The sequence below is a fragment of the Chanos chanos genome, chromosome 8 (genome assembly GCF_902362185.1).
Source record: "Chanos chanos chromosome 8, fChaCha1.1, whole genome shotgun sequence".
In the NCBI taxonomy this organism is placed as follows: Eukaryota; Metazoa; Chordata; class Actinopteri; order Gonorynchiformes; family Chanidae; genus Chanos; species Chanos chanos.
The window spans coordinates 41,639,292-41,659,596 of NC_044502.1; the positions used below are offsets into that span (position 1 = coordinate 41,639,292).

The 20,305-nt window shown below is 40.6% G+C and overlaps 4 protein-coding genes across 4 annotated transcripts; 3 read left to right on the forward strand and 1 right to left on the reverse strand.

The window, feature by feature from the left end:
* Positions 1-280: 280 nt before the first annotated feature.
* tlr18 (toll-like receptor 18) lies at positions 281-4,064 on the forward strand. The gene is made up of 3 exons (XM_030783212.1): positions 281-1,266; positions 1,391-2,567; positions 3,579-4,064. The coding sequence occupies exons 1-3, from the start codon at positions 281-283 to the stop codon at positions 4,062-4,064; spliced, it is 2,649 nt and encodes an 882-aa protein (XP_030639072.1).
* A 4,584-nt stretch (positions 4,065-8,648) lies between these two features.
* On the forward strand, positions 8,649-10,081 carry s100a1 (S100 calcium binding protein A1). Its single transcript, XM_030781877.1, has 3 exons — positions 8,649-8,666; positions 9,611-9,773; positions 9,877-10,081. The coding sequence occupies exons 2-3, from the start codon at positions 9,633-9,635 to the stop codon at positions 10,024-10,026; spliced, it is 291 nt and encodes a 96-aa protein (XP_030637737.1). The 5' UTR covers positions 8,649-8,666; positions 9,611-9,632; the 3' UTR covers positions 10,027-10,081.
* Positions 10,082-11,127: 1,046 nt separating this feature from the next.
* On the reverse strand, positions 11,128-14,737 carry mettl25b (methyltransferase like 25B). Its single transcript, XM_030782409.1, has 8 exons — positions 14,636-14,737; positions 14,316-14,434; positions 13,999-14,215; positions 13,793-13,855; positions 13,505-13,639; positions 12,396-13,324; positions 11,653-11,837; positions 11,128-11,405 (listed from the first exon to the last, which is right to left on the reverse strand). The coding sequence occupies exons 1-8, from the start codon at positions 14,735-14,737 to the stop codon at positions 11,311-11,313; spliced, it is 1,845 nt and encodes a 614-aa protein (XP_030638269.1). The 3' UTR covers positions 11,128-11,310.
* Positions 14,738-15,026: 289 nt separating this feature from the next.
* Positions 15,027-17,394, forward strand: isg20l2 (interferon stimulated exonuclease gene 20-like 2). The gene is made up of 4 exons (XM_030782510.1): positions 15,027-15,103; positions 15,646-16,383; positions 16,620-16,820; positions 17,093-17,394. The coding sequence occupies exons 2-4, from the start codon at positions 15,679-15,681 to the stop codon at positions 17,228-17,230; spliced, it is 1,044 nt and encodes a 347-aa protein (XP_030638370.1). The 5' UTR covers positions 15,027-15,103; positions 15,646-15,678; the 3' UTR covers positions 17,231-17,394.
* Positions 17,395-20,305: the final 2,911 nt, after the last annotated feature.

Sequence of the window (20,305 nt, forward strand, 5' to 3'; positions counted from 1 at the left end):
ATGAACCAAGTAAAATAGCTGTTTCTTTTATATTTACATTGTTATCATAGCTCCAGATTGGTTACCTACATACTCAACTGTTTTGTTACATTACTCTCTAAGCCATAATCATATAGAATACAATAATTTACCTTTACACCCATTACAACAAAGAAATATGTTATAACTGACTCATAATGAAAGTTATGATGAAAGTCATTTATTTGATTGTTCATGTTAAATGATAGAAAAGTTACTGATAGAAAGTTATTCTGTCTGCTCTTCTCCCTCACAGATGTCAATGGCAGAGAAAAGGCAAACATTGATTGCTCTGTTCAGTCTTTTGCTCAGCGTCCATGGATTTTTGTTCATCAGTCCAACTGATGCTAAAAGCCCCTGCCACATATCAGATGATCAGAGTATAGCAGACTGCAAGGGACAACGTCTGGATCGTGTGCCTATCAGTGATCTCCCAGCCTCTTTGACAAAAGTGGATCTCTCCTACAACATCTTGGACGGCATCTATAACCTTGATTTCTCCCACTTGCCTAACTTACGGGTCCTCTTGCTTCAGTACAACAACATATCAGTGATTGAGGATGAAGCCTTCAAGTTCAATCTTTTGTTAGAGGAACTTAACATCTTCAACAACTCTTTGAATGCAATCCCCTCCAAAGCCCTGGCACCTCTTATCAAACTGAAAAACCTAGATATGTCAAATAATTTATACAGTAAAGCTACTCTGGATCTGGAAGTCTTCTCTGCATTCACGTCTCTGAAGGTGCTGTCTATGGGTGGTCCTTTGGTCAAGACTTTGAGGAAAGGTGACCTTGATGCATTGCAAAGCCTTTCACTGAATAAATTTGCAATTAAAACCGGAACTAGTCTAAAACAGTATGAACAAGGGTATTTGGAGCATGTTCAAACAGAGAACATGTGGTTTGATGTGGCCATAGACAACCATCCACATGTGCTGCCTCAGATATTGCAGGACTTGGCAAACAAGACCTTTCGTGTTCTCCGTTTCAGAAACCTTTTTGAATTCACATACTATACAAGCACAGAGGACCTCTTCAGTGGCCTACAATACATTCGGGCTCATGACCTTTTTTTTCACCGTGGTAAGGTCAATGAGAACCTTTTGAGGATGCTCCTGCTGAACATTCAAGTCAGCCCAATTAAATCCCTGATACTTATGTACATTGATTTTGCTCGTTCGCCCACTTTTGTGGACAATGGGAAAGATTCCAGTGTGACAGACCTAGCTTTGGATAGACTTGTGCTTTCGTAAGTGTTTTTTAACACCAATTCTGCAATGTCACTTTCTAAGAATTCAGGGGAAAAAAACTTTTCAGAAATGTCAAAATTCATAAAAATGATCTCTTCATTATGTCTCTCTCTCTCTCTACAGGGACATCAGCAATCCAGACATCCTCCGTTTTGATTGGCGCTTCACTTGGTTTAACAAAATCCGCCACTTGATAATTTGGAATGTCAATTTCAACTCCGTGCCTTGTGATGCTTGGCAAGAAATGGGTGATGTGCAGACACTTGATGTCTCTAAGAACCAACTGAGGAGTAGCTACCTCTACAACCAGCAGTGTAACTACAAGGGCACCATGCCGTCCCTTCACCTCTTTAATCTTAGCAATAATTTCCTAAACAGCCTCAGTGATGTGGCATCACTCACAGGTGAGTTTAAGAGCCTGAAAATCATTGACCTCAGTTACAATCAGCTGGGTTCAGCCGAGGGTGATGCTTGCACCTGGAAGCCAAATATCACCCATTTGTTGGCTCACCATAACCAAATAGTGACCACCAGCTTCAAGTGTCTACCAACCACCTTGGTCTTCCTTGATTTGTCTTACTGCAACCTAGAGCGGGTGGATAAGGACTATTTTGAAAAGGCCAGCAACCTCAGAGAGGTCCGCCTGTCTGGCAACAAGATTAAATTCATTCCTGCAGGCTGGAAGAATCCCAATCTGCAGTCCCTGTCCCTGGATGGCAACTCTTTTGGCCTCATAAACATGGGATTATTCAAAGACATGCCTGGTTTAGTCACTCTGAAGGCAGGGAACAACCCCTACCATTGTACTTGCGATCTTCACAATTTCATCCATGAGACCACGTCCAAAGGCAAGGTTAAAATCATCGACTGGCCTGAAAACTACAAGTGTTACCACCCAGAGGCTTTGCTTGATACGATGGTTTCAAAGTACTTCCCTGGCCATGTGGCTTGTGACATAAGACTTGTCATAATAATCTCTGTGGCAACAACCTCTGTGGTTGTTTTGGCCATCATGTTGGTATGCTACGTTTTCAACATCCCCTGGTATGCTAAAGCCTCATATCAGATCATCAGAGCCAAATATCGGGCCCATAAGGAAGGAGCGGGCCCATCAGTACACTATGCTTTCCATGCGTTTATCTCCTACAGTCACGCTGATGCTGACTGGGTGAGAGACCATCTTCTCACATGTCTGGAGAATGCCAGGCCTCCTTATCGTCTTTGTATCCATGAAAGAGACTTTATGCCGGGGAAGTGGATCATTGACAACATCATTGAAAACATTGAGAACAGTCGTAAGGTATGTACGGATGCTTGGCATTGACTTGTCTCTGCTAGCCCAGGCTTCCCCCAGGTCATAGGCTGTCTGATGGTTTCTGAGAATCTGAGACAGGCGGCCAAAACCAGGCTGCTATATTGCTAGGTTGATCAGCTAATTTATCTTTGTCTTAAAACTGTTGAACGTCACTTGTGCTCTCATTTGCTCTCCAATGACGCGTAATGCAAACTCCCCCTTACACTCTTGTTTCAAAGGCAGTTGGTAGCTGGTCGCTTGGTTTCCAAAGCAGCTGGTAGCTGAGCATCTTTGCCCCATACCTGAAAACATAAATAGATTACATCAGTTATAGATTACATCTAGAATCATAGATACATACAATCTTTACATTTTCTAATTCTATCATTCTCATTTCTTTCCTCATTCAGTATTGGAACAGAGTTTTTGTGCTGTCACCTTGTGCATTAACAGACTGGTAAATAATTGAGAAAGGTGCCAGTTTATAAGAGGGGGTTGCAAGAGAAAAAACATAAAAGATTTTTTAAAAGGTTTTAGGTGCCAGTGAAATACGCAAGAGATAAAAAAATCAATGATGTCCTTGATTTTTGACAGTTTAACAATAAGATTGGAAATGGTGGCATGCTGGAAACTTGCTGGACCAAATACAGTAGTGATAAGTTATCAGCAAGTAGACAAATTTAGAAAGGAGCATTGACTTTATTTTCATTATTAAAGAACAATTATTATTGCTGATTACTATGAATCAGTATTTTTTTTAAAAAGAAATTAAGTGATTATTTCAAAACATTTGAAAAGAAAGAAGTGAGATCATTAAAAATATCAAAGAAAGAAATTTCAAATCATTAAAATAAGTAATTAATTCAGTAAGGTCATGAACCTCCACAGCATTCATGTCTGACCTGTTTAACTTTTTGATAATGCCAACCAGCATACTTCCGAGACTGACTAAAAACACAAGCGTGACCAGCTTTTCCATTTCTCAAATCCATTCTAACATCCTCTTTCTTGTTATAGGTTATCTTTGTGCTGTCTCGACACTTTGTAGACAGCGAGTGGTGCAACTATGAGCTTTACTTTGCCCAGCAGCGAGCTATTGGCAAGACCTTCAGCGATGTCATCCTTGTCGTAAAGGAACCCATTGATCCCAATTCTTTACCTAGCAAGTACTGCAAACTCAAGAAAATGCTGAGCACCAAGACATATTTAGAGTGGCCTCAACAACCCAAGCAACAACCCTTCTTTTGGGCCCAACTCAAAAGCGTCCTGGGAAAGCCCAACCTTGTTCAGAGGCGGTCAACCAGTGGCCGAAATAGACCCTCTACCGGGAGTGCCATATCTGTAGTTGAGCTCCCTCCGGAGAACCAGCGGACAGGGGATGCTGTTCTAAAGTTAGAGGAAAGTGCGGAGGTCTTCCAGGAGACCAGTGGGGAGGTTGAAACTGTTCCAGAAGCCAGTCCACAAAACCACACACCCAACATATCCCCTGCAGAGATGATGTAAGTTTAAAAGAGATGACGTGTTTTTGCCATGAGTCCAAGCATGAGACAGACTTTACAATGTTTGTGCCAGAACATTGTGTCTGAAGGGTAATGAGATGAGGTTCTCAGTGTTTGCCAGGCTGGCAAGATTGGCATGGATCACATGGATGATGACACTGAACGATGTGATCCTCTTGCTCTTAATCCCTTTCTCTCATCAGTGCCTTTGATGGTGATGTCATTTACTCTACAGGCTCCAAGACACTCAGCCAAAGGTTCTGAGATGATGACAAGTCCCCTAAATTGATGGATCAAGTAAGATCTCACATGTTAAACTCAATGTAACAAGCTGAGGTGCAAGGGGTGCTGATGTCTCAAGACAGTTATGTTGCCCAGCTATGATTTAACACAATATTTAGTTTCCTTTGACCCCTTTAAATTAAGTAACTCTAATTCTGGAAACTACAGCAATGTTAAGCCCCTTTATTTTCTGAAGAGTCTTAGATGCCATCTCATGTTATAATACCAATATCCAGTTTGAAATGACTGTCTTAGATATCTGTGTTAAATGATTGCACACAAAGTTTCAAAGTCTCCTCAGTGCCAAGTTCCTTAGATACCCTTTCACCAAGCCAGTTTGAACTGACTGACTGCATTAGATATTTTTGTTGAAGGTTTGCACACAAAATTGCAAAATATCCCCAGTGCATGGGCAGTCATAACGCAGGCACAATACAGTTTAACACGACCAACTCTGTATAACTCATAGTGAATATTTCTCTCTTTCTATGGCCTTCATTTATGAGATAACATCACTGATAAAAGACCTCAACAAAATAGAGTCACTTCTAAACAGGCATCCAGTACAGAGACTTTGTTTCAACTCTGTTGTTTCTAGTGGGAACCAGAAGTAATAAATGACCTGGAAACTGGAGAGCAGAATTCCTCTCATACCACAGCCTTCCAGTGTTCTTGGCAAACAGCGCAGATAGAAGACTAGGGCACAGTCAGGCCATACCAATGCACACAATCAAAGTTCATATGACTACTGGATAAAATAACATATATAAGACAGAGCCAATAATATTACTTAATAAGAAGACGGTGTAATCTAAAATACACATTTTACTTGAATAAAAAGTTCATTTGGCTGGTTTTGTCCTTTTCGTTGCCCATGAAGCCTTTATTAAAAAGTAAGGCTAAAAATCTACATCTTATGGGAACTTGAGGTGCGTCACCATGAAAGGTTGCATATTTGAAACATTTTCAGGAATTCTCTGGTGACTCAGACTTCCAGTTGATTAATCTGTCACAAAATGACCATGGAATGCGGCCAATGAAGTGAATAGCCCTTTAGGAAAACAGTCATTGTTTCTCTGAGAACATGTTATTCAGGTTTAGGCTTTTCCCGATACTGATGATGAGTACCAGGAATGAACAGATTGGTATCATACTGTGCTTGGTCCCAGACTAAAACTGCATGTCATATTCTGCTTCAGTGCCTGATTTGTATTGCCATGCCTGTCGTAAGTCAGAGTTCTTCAAAATGATTTGAAATTCTTTAAGTGCATGATCACTACAGTGTTTAAACACTCAAAAAATACACATCTGTTCACAAGTTCTTGGGAAACCTAGGCACGCAAAATGTACATTAACTGTGAAGTATAGCATATCAATATACGAGTAGTCAAACCTCTTTTTTTTATTGTTTTTGTCTGTTTGTTTGTTTTATCTTTTATTCTTTGATGCATCTGTGCCCAGCACAGCATATATTTAAAAAATTGCATCACAGCACTGATTTTCACAACTTCCACACTTCCAACTTTCACTACAAGTTTTTATCCAGACCAGAATAGAAATCAAGCTACTTCCTTTACCGCATCACTGCACTGGGTTTTTTTTTTTGTTTGGTTTTTATGGATGCAGTGCCAGTTTGAAGAAAAAAACAGTTCATGCTATTCTTAAGGGGAGAAACAGCTTTCTATCATGCTTGAAATATAGTTAAGTATTGTCTTTAAATTAAATTTATACTGAAAAGTGTGGTATGGTCCTTGATATATGCTCCACCTATGCTAACTAGCAATACCAACTTGCCTATTCAGTATGCCCAGACATTCATAATATACACAGATATTCATATCCATATTAATGTCTGGTGCCAAAGCTTAACTCATACACAAATACATAATATATCAGTCCATCTTAAAACTTTTTTCACTTCTTGTCATGTTTAACACTGCTATCCCTTATAAATGTGAAAGATGCACTCTTATGACCAAAATGAAAGATATTCAAGAGTAAGGACAGTACGTTCTGAGTGAGTAAGTTCTCGTTCATTAAGTTTTATTCTGGGCTTTTCATCTTTGTACTGTTCTCTGAATATGGCTTTTTCCCTATATGATTTCTGAATATTATTTTATTTTTAATATTTTGTTTTATATTTTGTCATTATAATAACTGAATTGTTTATGTAATGTGTGTTGAGGGATGAGTTTGATGAGACGGTTAAAATGTCCGACTTAAATAAGCCACGTGTGATATTTTATGTGCTAAAATATGTTGATGTACGTTTAAATGTTACTTCACAAGAAAACATTTTGTAAAGGTGTATTTTGTTCTTAAATTTTTTTCCTGTTCATTTTGTTTATTTAAACAAACTCAGTTCAAGCTGGAAGTATTCCTTGTCTTGAATCTCACTGAACACGCTGAAACCCTCAGTTGGACCAGTGCAGTTGGAACTATATTGTTGAGAAATTTTATGTGGGAGTGAAAGAGAAAACACTGGAAACAGTGCCAGATTTTCCATCTGTTAATGGTTATATATCTCTATCAAGACTCTGTCATTGCATGGCTATAATCACTTAGAGGTTAGGATTGAAATCACATTGAAACTAAAGTAGGAGGTATCACTATGATTATTTGGAGACTACTATTCTGAAGAGTATAGGATTACCAACAAATAACCTTTGCAAAGTGTGAAAATATCCAGTAGATGGAAACATTTCCCCGTGTCTTATTGCCAGAAATGAGCTACAGAGAAAGCAGAAGAGGATGACTATGTGCTTACAGTCACACACAACCAGAGAGAGAGAGAGAGAGAGAGAGAGAGAGAGAGAGAGAGAGAGAGAGTACATAAATAGAATGAACATAAATAGAATGTTATCTTGAAAAGGGTGACAGATGTGGTGCATGATATAACAAATAACATCTGGCTTAAGTCAATGCAAACAAACACCATATGATCACAAAGGAGTCGAGCAAAGTTCAGAGCAATTCTGATACTACCACTGAATAGTGATTTATACTGGTGTCAGTGAAGAATGATTAACAGTTCCTGAATAGGACTGGATGACTCCTCTGGAGATGCAGAGATATGGGGGATTAAACTCTTTCATTTGTCAACCTGTCTGGCATTAACTTAGTCCTGTCATTAGACATGCAAGAGTCAGTTTCCAAAACAAAAGAAAGGGTAGAATTGCTTTTCCAGGTCACCAAAGTGAACACTGACAATACTCTAAAATCACCAGGACAACCTATGGGTGTCAGTGGTGTTCAGACAGCCGACATGAACCTGGTTTAACAGCTTTCACCATAATCAGACAGCAAGAAGGACATGAAAATCAGGGATTGACCAGACTGTGGTACTACATTGTGGATACAGATTAAGATTCGTGGATGATTACATTTCTGTGTTCATGAACATTCTTCATTAAAATCCTTTTTTTTTTAGTGCTGGACTACACTTAATCTGTGTCTGGAAAACAAGCTCTTAATCTTTCATCACAACTCCAATGAAATTTTTCCAATTATGAGAAATTGTGTTATTAAAGTAAAGGCTTAGATGTGTGTAAGTTGGTTGGTGCATATATGCACGTATAAAGTAAGACTGAAAAGAGATATGGGGTGAATACAAATATGAGACACACATGTGATTTTGATTAGCTGGAACGAACAAGTAAAATTATAGGATTACAATATCTGTCCTGTCGTGTGGCGTAATATGCACTGTTAATGTAGTACTGTTGCCACACTTTTTTTTAATTATTGTAAACCACAGTAGCCAAATACTGACGCCATCGGAATGTAGCGAGGAGTATCACTCTGACATCTTTTCCCCCATGACTGATATTGAGTACAAGCTTTATGGACAGTGAGTCAAAGATTCCTCCACAGAGGCTAAAAACACAGTAAGGTTGTAAGCCTACCTCCAAGCTGACATAGCTTGACCCCCTTTTCCTATTCTAGACCGTCTTTTCTTTCTTTTTTATATACATGTATATATGTTTTACGTGCTAGCCTTCTTTTTGGCCATATTACATTTGAGTTTCTCACATTTACGTTGCTCAACTGGTAATAGTAGTCAGAACAATATAGTCCATATAGTAATATAGTCGGAACAACGCGAAGCTTATTGGCGGATTAACGTTGAATGTTAACTTGATGAACTAATTAAGAAAGCGTCCGCAGGGGGTAAAGTCATTACATCGCAAATGCTTATTGTTTACGAGGTAAACCGGGAGGAGGCGCTTTGTCATGATTTATTTGTGCAGGTGAGGTGTAGCCATGAGAAGGTGAAGAGTTGAGTCATCTGTTTAAGCAGTTCGCATTCACTTTCTCTCCGTGGGTGAGTTTAACTTTTCTTTCGTTTACTTGACAGAAAGAGTTATGTTTGGTTCCAAATGCCTAATCTGCTATCATATCAGCGGAAAATATTGTGCAATGAGGATAAAATTGCAATGCGCTTTAAACGGAAAACACATTTTAGAGTTCTAAGATGAATTCATACACGTTCGTTAAGAAACTAATTGTCATGTTTCTTACTGCTGTATATGCGTCAGTGTTAGTGGTTTGTGAGGTTTTGGCTACCTGGGAAGATTACCATATTACGTTGCCTCATTTTAGCCTTACAGTTAGGATACAGCCAAGAATGCCTTGGTGTTGTGATGTTAGATTTACTTAAATGGCTGAGTAAAGATCCAACTGAATGCTATGCTGCATCTTTATATGAACATTGGCTTTTAAAATGGTATTTTAAAAGCAGACAGAATATCTAAAGCCACCCCCTCTTCTTTTAAACTGGCCATAGACATTTGAGAATGAGCTGGTTAATTGTAATGTGTTGTTTGAGCGTAGATGGAAAAAGTCTTGATTGATGCCTCTTTATTTAGGATTTTATTTAATTGATGGGTGGGACAAGCAATGGGCTATACATAGTTTAATGCTAAAGTCTCAACCTCTTAACAGTAACAAAAGGCCCCTTAAATAATTGATGTAGACCTGTCCTCCTATTCCCATGAAGTATCAACAGCTAAGCAGAGCCAAACCATCTGTAACCTCTAGAGACATAGGATCCCTCCATAGGAGTGTGTGTAACCTCTGCCCTAAGGGTTTTAAAAGGATTTAAGGGTTGTCAGGTGTCCTACAAGGCTATGGTCAGAAACTGGAGTTATTTCTCGTTCATGACCAAAGTTTAGAGTCACATTAACCACTCTTCTGTGTGGAATATTGATAGCGTGTGGACGTTATGTATGGTTGGTATTGAAGTGATGCCCTTTGACCCTTTCCTAGGGTCATTTTCATCGAGAAGAACATGGTTTCTCAACTGGAAAACGCAATGGAGGGACTCATAAAAGTTTTCCACTCCTATTCCTCCAAAGAGGGGGACAAGTACAAGCTCAGCAAAGGAGAAATGAAGAGTCTGCTGCAAGGGGAACTCAGTGACTTCCTGGCGGTAGGTGGTTAATTCCACATAATGTTTAAATGTTCTTGAACTTGTGATGTTTTGATGAACAAAATCTCATATCTTGCCCCCCCCCCCTCTCTCTCTCTCTCAGGCCAGTAAAGATCCAATGGTGGTGGAGAAGATCATGTCTGACCTGGATGAAAATCGTGACGGCGAAGTAGACTTCCAAGAATTTGTTGTTCTAGTAGCAGCCCTAACAGTGGCTTGTAATGAGTTCTTTGTGGAGAGCATGAAAAACTGAATAAGCCTGTGCTCTGTGCTGTTTTCATCATCCATCTCTAATAAAAAAGGTTGGCTTCTTTTCCTCAAACACCCTCAACATGATTTTAATTACAACAGTTATGAGGTGATCTTGACACAGGGGGACCTCTTGGGTGATTATAAATGCAGATTATGGCAGGTCTTATCATGCAGCACGGTTTTGACCTCTTCACCTTCCAGGACAGTTTCTCAGTCACGTTGATGTAGTCAAGACTATGGGTGATTTAACAGATGTAGAGCATCCCCTAATGGTGAATATTAGACAATACATTTAAGTAGAGAGAGCACTCTTTTCAAAACACCGCAGGTTATTATTCTAAAATTTATAACACCCTAGAGAGCTCTCCCTGTGCAGTTAACAGTTGTTACACCACAGGGCACACTGTTTTTGTTTATTAAATAACCATATAACAGACTAGCGTATGAATTAAGCAAATGCCTTTCCCTCTCCATTCTGGGGCACTGTGCCAGCGTGCGGTATGTATCTAATAAATCTGAGAATCCTGCTTTCAGTAGTGTGTTTCTTTATCCTTACACACCCCTGCTACGTTTCATTAACTGTACCATGGGGTAGCATCATGAGGCAACACAAAAAAAAGGAAAAGAAACTATAGGCATTTAAGTCCAAAACACTCCGCAGCGTGACGTAATTTAATCCAAGAAGCTCACCGAAGCACTGGCAGTAATTTAATCATGCAACAAACTTGGTAATTAATCCATGTCATTCTAGTAAAACAATCCAAGTAACACATCCCCTTGTTTAATTATGAGTACATGTCAGAGTAAGGTCATGACCTCAAATGAGACAACTGTATCCAAATAATTAAGAGACCTTTTAGAAGCAAGGTTTTACTTAAATACATCTGTTTAATTTCACATTCACAAACAAACATAAAAAAATGTCAGAAAAAAAAGCTTCTTTTGCTTTCAAAAAACATTCCTTCTCTCCTTCCCCAAAGGAGATGCTAAAAACAGTGCAAAGCATGGGGCTGCATTATGACCTAATGATTTATGGTTGTGGAAGAAAGCCTGGAACAAAATTCCCCATTAAAACAAAAAATGATGTCCTGTTATCTAGCCTTAAAGAGTGTTTTGTCATATGATGATGTCCTGCGGTCATTGAGTAAACAGTAGCTTTCTAGCAGCAAAATTGCACTTAAACTCCCCTGTGGGTCTTTCAGTTTGAAACGCGGCCAGTCCACATCTTCCTGAGTCGAATGCTAAATTTTGTATGAAGATATCCGTGTTCTTTATTAGACTTTCCTCAGTCTGCATCTGGTCTTGGCTTGACTGCCACCAGGACCAGGTTTCGAGGAGAGAATGCTGGATCAAAGAGTGCCACCAGCTGACTCTGCAGACCTACGGATGGAACAGAGACACAAGGATGAGTCACATCTATCAACAACTTTATCAGAAAATAGACCAAATTTAATAGCTCTATGTTAAGGTCAGACCAAGACCTGAAAATGTGCAAGCAACCAATCAATAAACAGCGATGACTGAGAATAAAATTAGGATAGTTTAGCGGATTGACTGGAAATATTTTTCCCACTGTTGATAAAACAGATCATTGTTAAGAAGCAACAGGTTTTGAGGAGGGTTTCACCTTTTTCCTGCAGAAAAAGCATTCTATCCAACAGCACCATCGTCTCCACAACAGGTGCTAGCAGCAAAGACAGGCTGAAGTACACCAAAACCTTGCTATTTTGTTTTAGCATGGCATTTACACTGGCGTGGTCCAAGGGAAGATCGGCGGGCAATCCCACACGCTGAAAGCCAAGCTGGGCATACCTAAAGGGGCCATGGTGAAATGAGCAGTGAGTAACTCTATGTTCTTTCTAAGTGAACTGGAAAAAAATGCTGCATTACCTGATGATTAGGCAAAGTGCTTGTCTACAACGGTGATACTGACTGAGAAGAGGTGAGCTTAAAACGAATGGTTCTAACTCTGAGAAGAATGGAAGGCTTTAAGAAAACTGACAGAGAAGTGACTTAACGATGGCTTCATTAATGGTGTAGTCACACTAATACAACCAATTAGACTTATCAGACTTAACCCCTGCACAGTGTATAATCAGTGTGAGTGCTGATTAAACAATAGTGGTGCCCAAAATGATTTTTTGGAGGACCAGAGTTTACAAATGCCTTTATTAGGACTCAGTAGCTCACTGATTCACTGAAATAATCAATCAGCTTAATTAAAAGCCCTTGATTAAAAGCTGACTGAAAGGTAAACGTTACTGGCTTTAGGACTAGCTTTGGACAGCCCCTGGATTGGCTGTAACCTGGAAACTGTGGAGAGCACTAGCTATTCATTAGCGTGTGAACAGAGTGGAGTAAGATACTAACTCTGAAAAGCTCAGATCGTGAGCTTTCTTTATGGTCTGGATTCCTGCCCTGCATAGGTCAGGCCTTAAGCCTCTGATGATAGTCTCCAGAGTAGCTCTGTAGCAGTGTGATTTAAGCAGCCCGCTGCCTTCCCTCAGCCTCTCCACGTAGTCTTCGACGGCATGGCATGCCCCCTCACGTGCCTTATAAGACAGCTGGTGTCCAGGTAACCCTCGCACCCATTCACTCATTGGATAACCAAACTCTGGGTAGGAGGAGCCTTGTGTCTGATTGGACGGTGAAGCATGAATGACTCCAGGAGGGTTGGGGTTCTCTTCGGTGGAAATCTTCATGTAGCAACATGCCACCGAGGTGATTCCTTGAACGTGGGGGCAGTTGGCAAAATGACGGAGGAGAGTGGCACTGAGGTCTCCGCAGGCGTGAAGCCCTGTTAGCACAAAGTCAGAGTTAGTGCTTTTTCTCTGACTAAGCCTAACAGCTGGGTCCGTCGATAAAGTGCTGGCAGCGCAAGAGCTGGAAAAAGCAGAGCTTGGCGATTCATCCACACCTGCTTTATTGTCAAATTTGCAAGGACATGCTAATGGAGAAGGGGAACTAGGCTCTACCCCTGACTCTGGTGAGGAGACAGCAGAGTCGGGTTGGTTTATGGAGTCAGTGCTGTTGTTATGAGTCCTCTCCTGTAACAAGGATTGCTTCATGCCAGAACAGGTTGGGCAGTTGGACTGTGCTGTGCTTTCATTTGTAGACTCTCGGTCTTCCTCTGTCTTTGATACCCGCTGCCTCTTACAGAGCCAATGACAATGACTCTCGCTTTCCTTCTCTTTAGTAGCCAACTGCTTAATGAACTCTTCCCATGAGGCCCTGGGATTAACCCAGCCAAGCACATGATGCGGCACTGGACCAGGTGCTGACTGAAAGAGTTGGGGTTTCTGTGAAAATAAGAAACTTTTAAATAGAAAGTTGCAGTTGCAGAGAGCTGCTTGAACTCACTCCAAACAACACTGCGCTCGTTAAATTAATAATTCACTGGAAATACAGAAAAAGCAACCTAACTTGACAGGGGAGAGATAAAGGAATAAACTCTTGAATACCAGCAGGCAGCATCATACCTTCAGTCTGTCCTTTGCCAGTGATCTTAGTAACTGTCCATCAAATCTAGAAGCCATAGTTACCAGATGTAGCTCAGCCTCTATTCCAGTGACGTCCAAGCCAAGTCCAAAGGACAGGAAACGGGTGAGATGACCCTATAGTCATAAAGGGAGACAGTCAAAATAAATGATCTGTGAAATGTTCTACCACATTGTGCTCTCACAAAGAGAACAAAACCAATAAACCACTGTAGATTAACACAGTATATTAAGAGTATAAATTCATTCAAACTACCAAAATCAGCTTACCTGCCCAGATCCCACATCAATCACGCTGTTGCACCCTGTGAAATCACAAAGCTGTTTCACCAGCTGAGGGGGAGAAAAGAAATCTGTGTAAGTTCATCAACATGTAAAATGTGACTAAATGAATAAAGCCCATCTGCCAATCTGCAATGGTTCTTACAACAGAGAACTAAATTACATTAAACACAAAGCCTCGTCTGAGTTCATACCATCCCAAGCTTGCGGATCTCGTGCTGTTTCTTAGGTTTCACATGTTTACGGAAGAGGTGTCCTAAAAGCGAACTCTGACTCTCGTTTGCGTGGAATTCGTCTGGTTTCCCGTGGACTGACTGTTGCGCGTGCCGGCCGCGAGGAATCCGAGGAAACGCCAGAGTGTGTGCCGTAGCACAGAAAGCCAGCAGAGAGAGAGGCCACACAGTCGGGTATCTGAAAGAAGAACAACAACAACAACGATAATATTAATTGATGATAATGAATTTAGGGTAATCCACTAATAACATTAAGTAGCTATTCGGTGTGCACTCACGTTCTGTTATTGAAGTGTTTATCCAGTAACAGATCAGCTATCTGTGGGGGCGACAGATCGCCTAGAGCCTCCTGCCATTTAACGGGCAAAGTCTGCCACAAATTCTCTGTGAAAAACTCCTGAAGAGCAGAGGTCATATTACATATTTACTGAAATCAGGAATGACGTAGGAAATATGATTAGAGAAATATCTAAATATCTCTCGATTTAGCATGCACGTGGTGTCACTCACAAGTATATTTCCTACCAATAACCTAACACTAATGGACCCATAAAGCTAACCACTCAATAAATAAAGTTTAGAAAATGACGATAGTTACAATTATGTAGGAGTCACTTATGTGCTTGTATGCAGACAGGAATGAAGTCAGTCGCTTCGCCAGTTCGCGTTGTTGCTGTTCAGTGAGAGTTGGTGAAAACATTTTCCGACACACAACACAATGCGATTCCTCGTTCACATAATCGAATTGCTTGCCAGTTTGATTGCTAGTCACAGCACTGTCAGGAATAGAGCAAATGTTTATTATTTTTCATTTTTAATCGCAAAAGTATCCCATTCTGTTGCATTGCTGTGTTCATAAAGTGATGTTGATATCACATCCTTTGGACCTGGAAGTACATTGTGTAGCCCCGCCTACTGCTATACGTCGTCCACGTGCGTCAGTTCAGTGCTGGAGCATACATGATAAACAGTGTTGGTTGAAAATTAGGGCGAGCTATACAATAATGTACGGATATGTCATTACCTCCATACCACATATATTATAGTGGATTCCCTAATCAAAACGGTAAGACACCTCTGCCGTTTCGACTTGATTTAGTTACAATGAACACATGAAACATATCGTTAGCTAGCGAATGTATGTAGCCGAAGTCAATGAAAACATTTAACCAGAGAGGGAGGTTTAAGATTCTGTGTTTCAATTCTCAGTTTGTTATACTATAGCTGCCGCCTATCACTGTAAAACAACACCTCTCTCTCTCTCTCTCTCTCTCTCTGTCTATCTATCTATCTGTCTATAGTGGATCATAACACGATACATATATGCAGTCACTGTAAAGTCCCAGGAGATGTAAATAAGGACATTAATTTGCATATATTTGTGATGATGCTGTCCACAATTCTTCAGATTGTCTAAGCCTTATGGTCTTTTTCTCCACCAAAGTGGATGAAAAGTACAACTCTCTGAAATTAACTAACTCAATATTCGTTTACAGTTCTGAAAGAAAAAAAAATTAAACTTCATAGAATATTTGAATCCCGTAGTGTCATTTGTGAAAACTTTTAGGAGAGATTCCAAGTCACCCTGGGATTGTTTTTTTTCTTCAGATTCTTTTTTTTGCAGTGTACATTTAGCCAAGGATGTCAGGAGTCATGCTTAACCTGTCTCACAGTGATGAGCCCAGCCATGACAGGACCAAAGACAGACCAGCTGGCAATGCCAAACACAGACGTTTCCTCAAAAAAAGACGGTTCCTGGAGCAGAAAGGACTTTTACGGGATAAACAAAACTCTTTCAAGAATCGGCAAAATCAGCAGAATTTCAAAAAATCCCCCAAACCATGGAAACAGCCACAGCCAAAACAGGGTGAATGCTCCTCACAACCTTGCCCGGTTTTTCCCAAATTCGTCTCCGCTCAGCCTGGACTGTCCGTGACGAGTTCTACCTCCGCACACACATCCTCAGTGAAAAATAACCTCGGCTCAGGCAACGCCAAGATACTCAGTTCTCGCCCTTCTTCAGCCGCTTTGACCTCTGCTCAAGGAAGCGCAGTGTGTTCCGCCTCTCAGAGTCAAACCTTGCCCGCTCTGCCATCTCTCAAAGCGTCTTCGCTTTTTGGCAACCCCCTAAAATACGTAGCAATGGACTGTGAGATGGTGGGAACCGGCGAAAAGGGAAGACACAGCGAATTGGCTCGCTGTAGCATTGTGTCTTACAGTGGAGATGTCGTGTATGATAAGTATATTAAGCCCGTCAATCCAGTCACTGACCTTCGCACACGGTTTAGTGGTATCCGTTGGCACCACCTACGCAATGCTACACCTTTTCCGCAAGCCAAAAAGGAGGTAAGGGAGTATGAAAGCACTCATAGCGTTGTTTGCCTGTTTGTAATGTATGTCAGCAGAAAAAGAAAGAAGAAAAAGAATCCAGTGTTTCAGAGGACACCAAGGGCACCGTCTGACCTACATATTACGCTGTAGCTATAAAAGTTTCTGAGATCAAAACCTGGTTGCGAGGCCTTGCTGTGAAATAATGAATTTTTAATTGCTAAAGTACTTTCTTGCCCGTAATATGCCCACAGATCTTGAAGATCCTGTCAGGGAAGGTAATAATCGGACATGCCATCTACAATGACTTCAAAGTCCTGTCTTACTCTCACCCCCCTTCACTTGTTCGAGACACGTCGCACATCCCCATTCTCAATACGAAGGCGGGTCTTTCAGAGGATCAACCAGCCTCCTTAAAGAAACTCACTAAAGCCCTCTTTAATAAGGACATCCAGGTTAGCATCGCTGTCCAAACATACTAACCAGTTATTGTCATGTTACCTGTACAGTTAAAACTAGACCAAATTAAATTTTCGAAAGTGAAATGGTCAAGCTATTTATAAAACAGTTCATTATCTGTTAGTATCTGCTTATAGTCAGTATTTGTTTAATAATTGCTCTACTTTCAAATAATTTTCTGTATTATGTTTTGAGTTTCGTGCTAACGTTGGTATTATAGCAAGGCTTTGATACGATGTATTTTAAAAATTCTATGTTGTGTTGTTAGGTGGGGAGGAAAGGTCACTCCTCTGTGGAAGATGCCAAGGCCACCATGGAACTCTACAAACTAGTAGAGGTGGAGTGGGAGGGAATACTGGCCTCAAATTCCGTTTCCCAGACACAACAGAGGCAACAACGGCAGTGATGAAGACAATAACGAGAGATTGTGGAGGGTTTCTGGCCCGCTTGTCAATGCAGGGTGATGGGGAGTGAGAAGAATCTCCCATCTTTTAAACATGTTTAATATTGTTTCTTCTGTGGATGAACTGATAACCTTCTGGTGCCACAAGGGGGCTCTCAAACTTCTGTATTTTCACTCTGGGGTCTGAGAAGCTCTCAAGAATATTGTTCTTAAAGCAATGAATGATTTTGTAATGATTTTTCATGGATAATTAACCAATTTTTTTAGCACTGGTTTGCAATTTTAACAACAATAAGACTCCTATTTTATGCCAATTTTATGTGTGTTCTCCATCCTTTTCACTTGTGTTAAATGGATTTGATATTCATCCAGAGAATGATTTACGCACTGCCATGGGTGTATTTGTTGATGCTTGAGTTATATTTGAGCCAAACTGCCATGGGTTTTGACCATATAAACACTGCTGACAGATTTGGAAACTTTCTTTCGGAAAAAAATAGTCCTTGCTCAGAATCCAAGCACACCAAATAAGAGCATTTGTTCAAAGGATTCTGAACCATAATGTACTCTTGATAACTTTTAACACAGGCAGGGTAGCAACTGTTGATTAAAGAAACCTTTTTTTACAGCATTACACTCTTACACCAGTGTGTCAGTTTTGATGCTTTTTCACCCTCCAGAATATCAACATTTTGTAAATTTGCTTGCTCACTTGTGAACCTTACCATATCTTTTTAAGTCTAGGAGGCAGAAGTGTGCACACTAGAGCAATGGTTGAATCTAAATTTACTACACAGCCTTTAATTTTATACTTAACTTTTGAGTTATGCTCTCAGGACAGTACGCTTGTGCGCAGGACGCTACATCATGCAAGTCCTACCCAAGAATACTATGTAAACGGATACGGTTGTGGTTAATCAGCTCTCTGTGATAAGCATGGCAGATTGCAGTGCGTCTGAGAAGGAGCTGAGAGCTAATGGCACCTCCTCTTCTGCTCACACTGCTCCCCTTATTAAAGCCTCTGGCAAAGTGACTGCCAAACCCGGCTAGTCAGCGTTCTTCCTCTGCTGTGAATTCAACACCACAACATTAATTACACCACTTCCCACCCCCAAAAACCAAACTCCAGCACAGCCCTTTCAAACGCTGCCATGCAGCTGATCAAATGAGGGGTTTTTTTTCCCCCCACAGCTGTGACTCTGTACCACTATTCACTTTCCTCATTTATCCATTCATTCATTATGCATTTGGTGATGCCAGACCTTTGCCAAAATGTTGAACCATAGAAGCTCGCCTCTTCGTCAGAGTTGCCCTTCTACGTGGCAAAATGAAGACGACCGAAAAAGGAAAAAGAAACACGACATCCTTCAGCAAATAATGCATCATCATCATCGTCATACCTAGAAATCTTGTCGTTTTTTTTTTTCTTTTTGAAATGAAAGTAGTACCTAGTAAAATATTCCTGTGCCTCAGTGAAAGTTGCCTCCTCAAGCTTGTGACAAGACTTTAATAGTGCACCATAGTATAACCTTTAGTATGACTCTTGGAGCTGTTAGGTAATTCATGATGTGCACACTGATATGGATGAAATGTCCAGGTAGTTATTGCCGGGGGCTGGATGCAAGAAGGTGTGAGTTTGGACTTGCAGATGGATCCAGATGAGTTAAAGGAGGACACTGACAGCAAAAACTATGAAAAGAAAGCAGCATCTGTTTGAGAAGAAAGCAGCATGTGCTAGGGTTTAGCACAAAGATGGCATTTAACAGAAAGTCAATAAATTTAATGATGTGTTGTCCAAATCTTTTTTTTTTTTTTTGCCGATTCATTTCATGTCCGTATATCCTTTCTTTGTGAAATGAAAACATGCTTAGTCATCTTTTTTCCTCTTTGCTCCATTTTTCTTCATGTGAAATCCAGACGGCATTGGTTTAGCCGTCGGAAAATGTAGTATTAGAGGTAACTGAGGACATGATGGAGCAATGCAGTGCGGTAGGCAGCACCGAATGTGACTTCATCGTTTCCTTGCTGTGGTTTGGATGGCTGGTTATGTCTGTAAAAAAGGGTCTATTTTTAAAAAGATCACGGATGGTCAGCAGATGTCATCTTGTGGGCAGTTTCAGAGGCCGTGACTCATGTTATGACTTCATTGGACATCACTTTTATTTTCACTTAATCCCAGTGCACCACAGCTGATTGGGTTTAGATATTTTGTGGTACAGGCATTATAAGTTTACCAAAAACCCATCACAGGCACGCCTCAGTTTTCTCATATAACAATTAGAAGAGATTATCTGAACATACGAGCATTAAGGCACTGTCTGTGATATAGTACAAAACCATTCTGTGCTAGTAATCATCACATACTGCTCAGAGTGAATGCGTTGGAAACCCTCAAGGCTGATTTATACTTCTGCGTAAGCTCTACGCAGAGCCCATGCCGTAGGCTACGCAAGTGGCCTTTGCCGTTGTGAGCATTTATACTTGTGTGCTGGTGTGTTTGCATCACTCTGCAATCACACAGCCAAAATGATATGTCACTGTGTTGCGTTTCTTCGTGTACTTCAAACCATGGCAACTGAAACTGAGTGGATTGTGTTGGAGTTGGAGCTAATAAATGTTGTTACATTTCTTATAGTTACTTTTACTGAAAATTACTGCCACGCAGTAACTCTTTTTCAGAGGTGAGTGTACTTGTCCCTCAAGTTCTTCCATCTCTTTGTACATTCCATGACATCCAAACTGATGTTTGCAGAAATCGCTTTCCATGAATTTGCTGCCATCTGGCAGTCTTTGTAATGTGGTGAAGAAGAGTCGTACAAATGTATATATTTACGGACTTCCTCAGTTAACCTCTCCTCGATTTGGTCCGATCACAGTTGTTGCAGTCGGCCTTGCCACGACGTGTCGTTGCGTTTCGCAGGACCTACGCTGTACCTACAGCGTACATTCAGTGCAGAACTATAAATCGGCCTTAAGTGTTGGATATGAATCTTTGAGCAGGTTATGTATTTTCAGACACAGGACACTGATGTACAGTTGACTTTATATGTGAGAATCATGCTCAGAGACTCTCTCTAA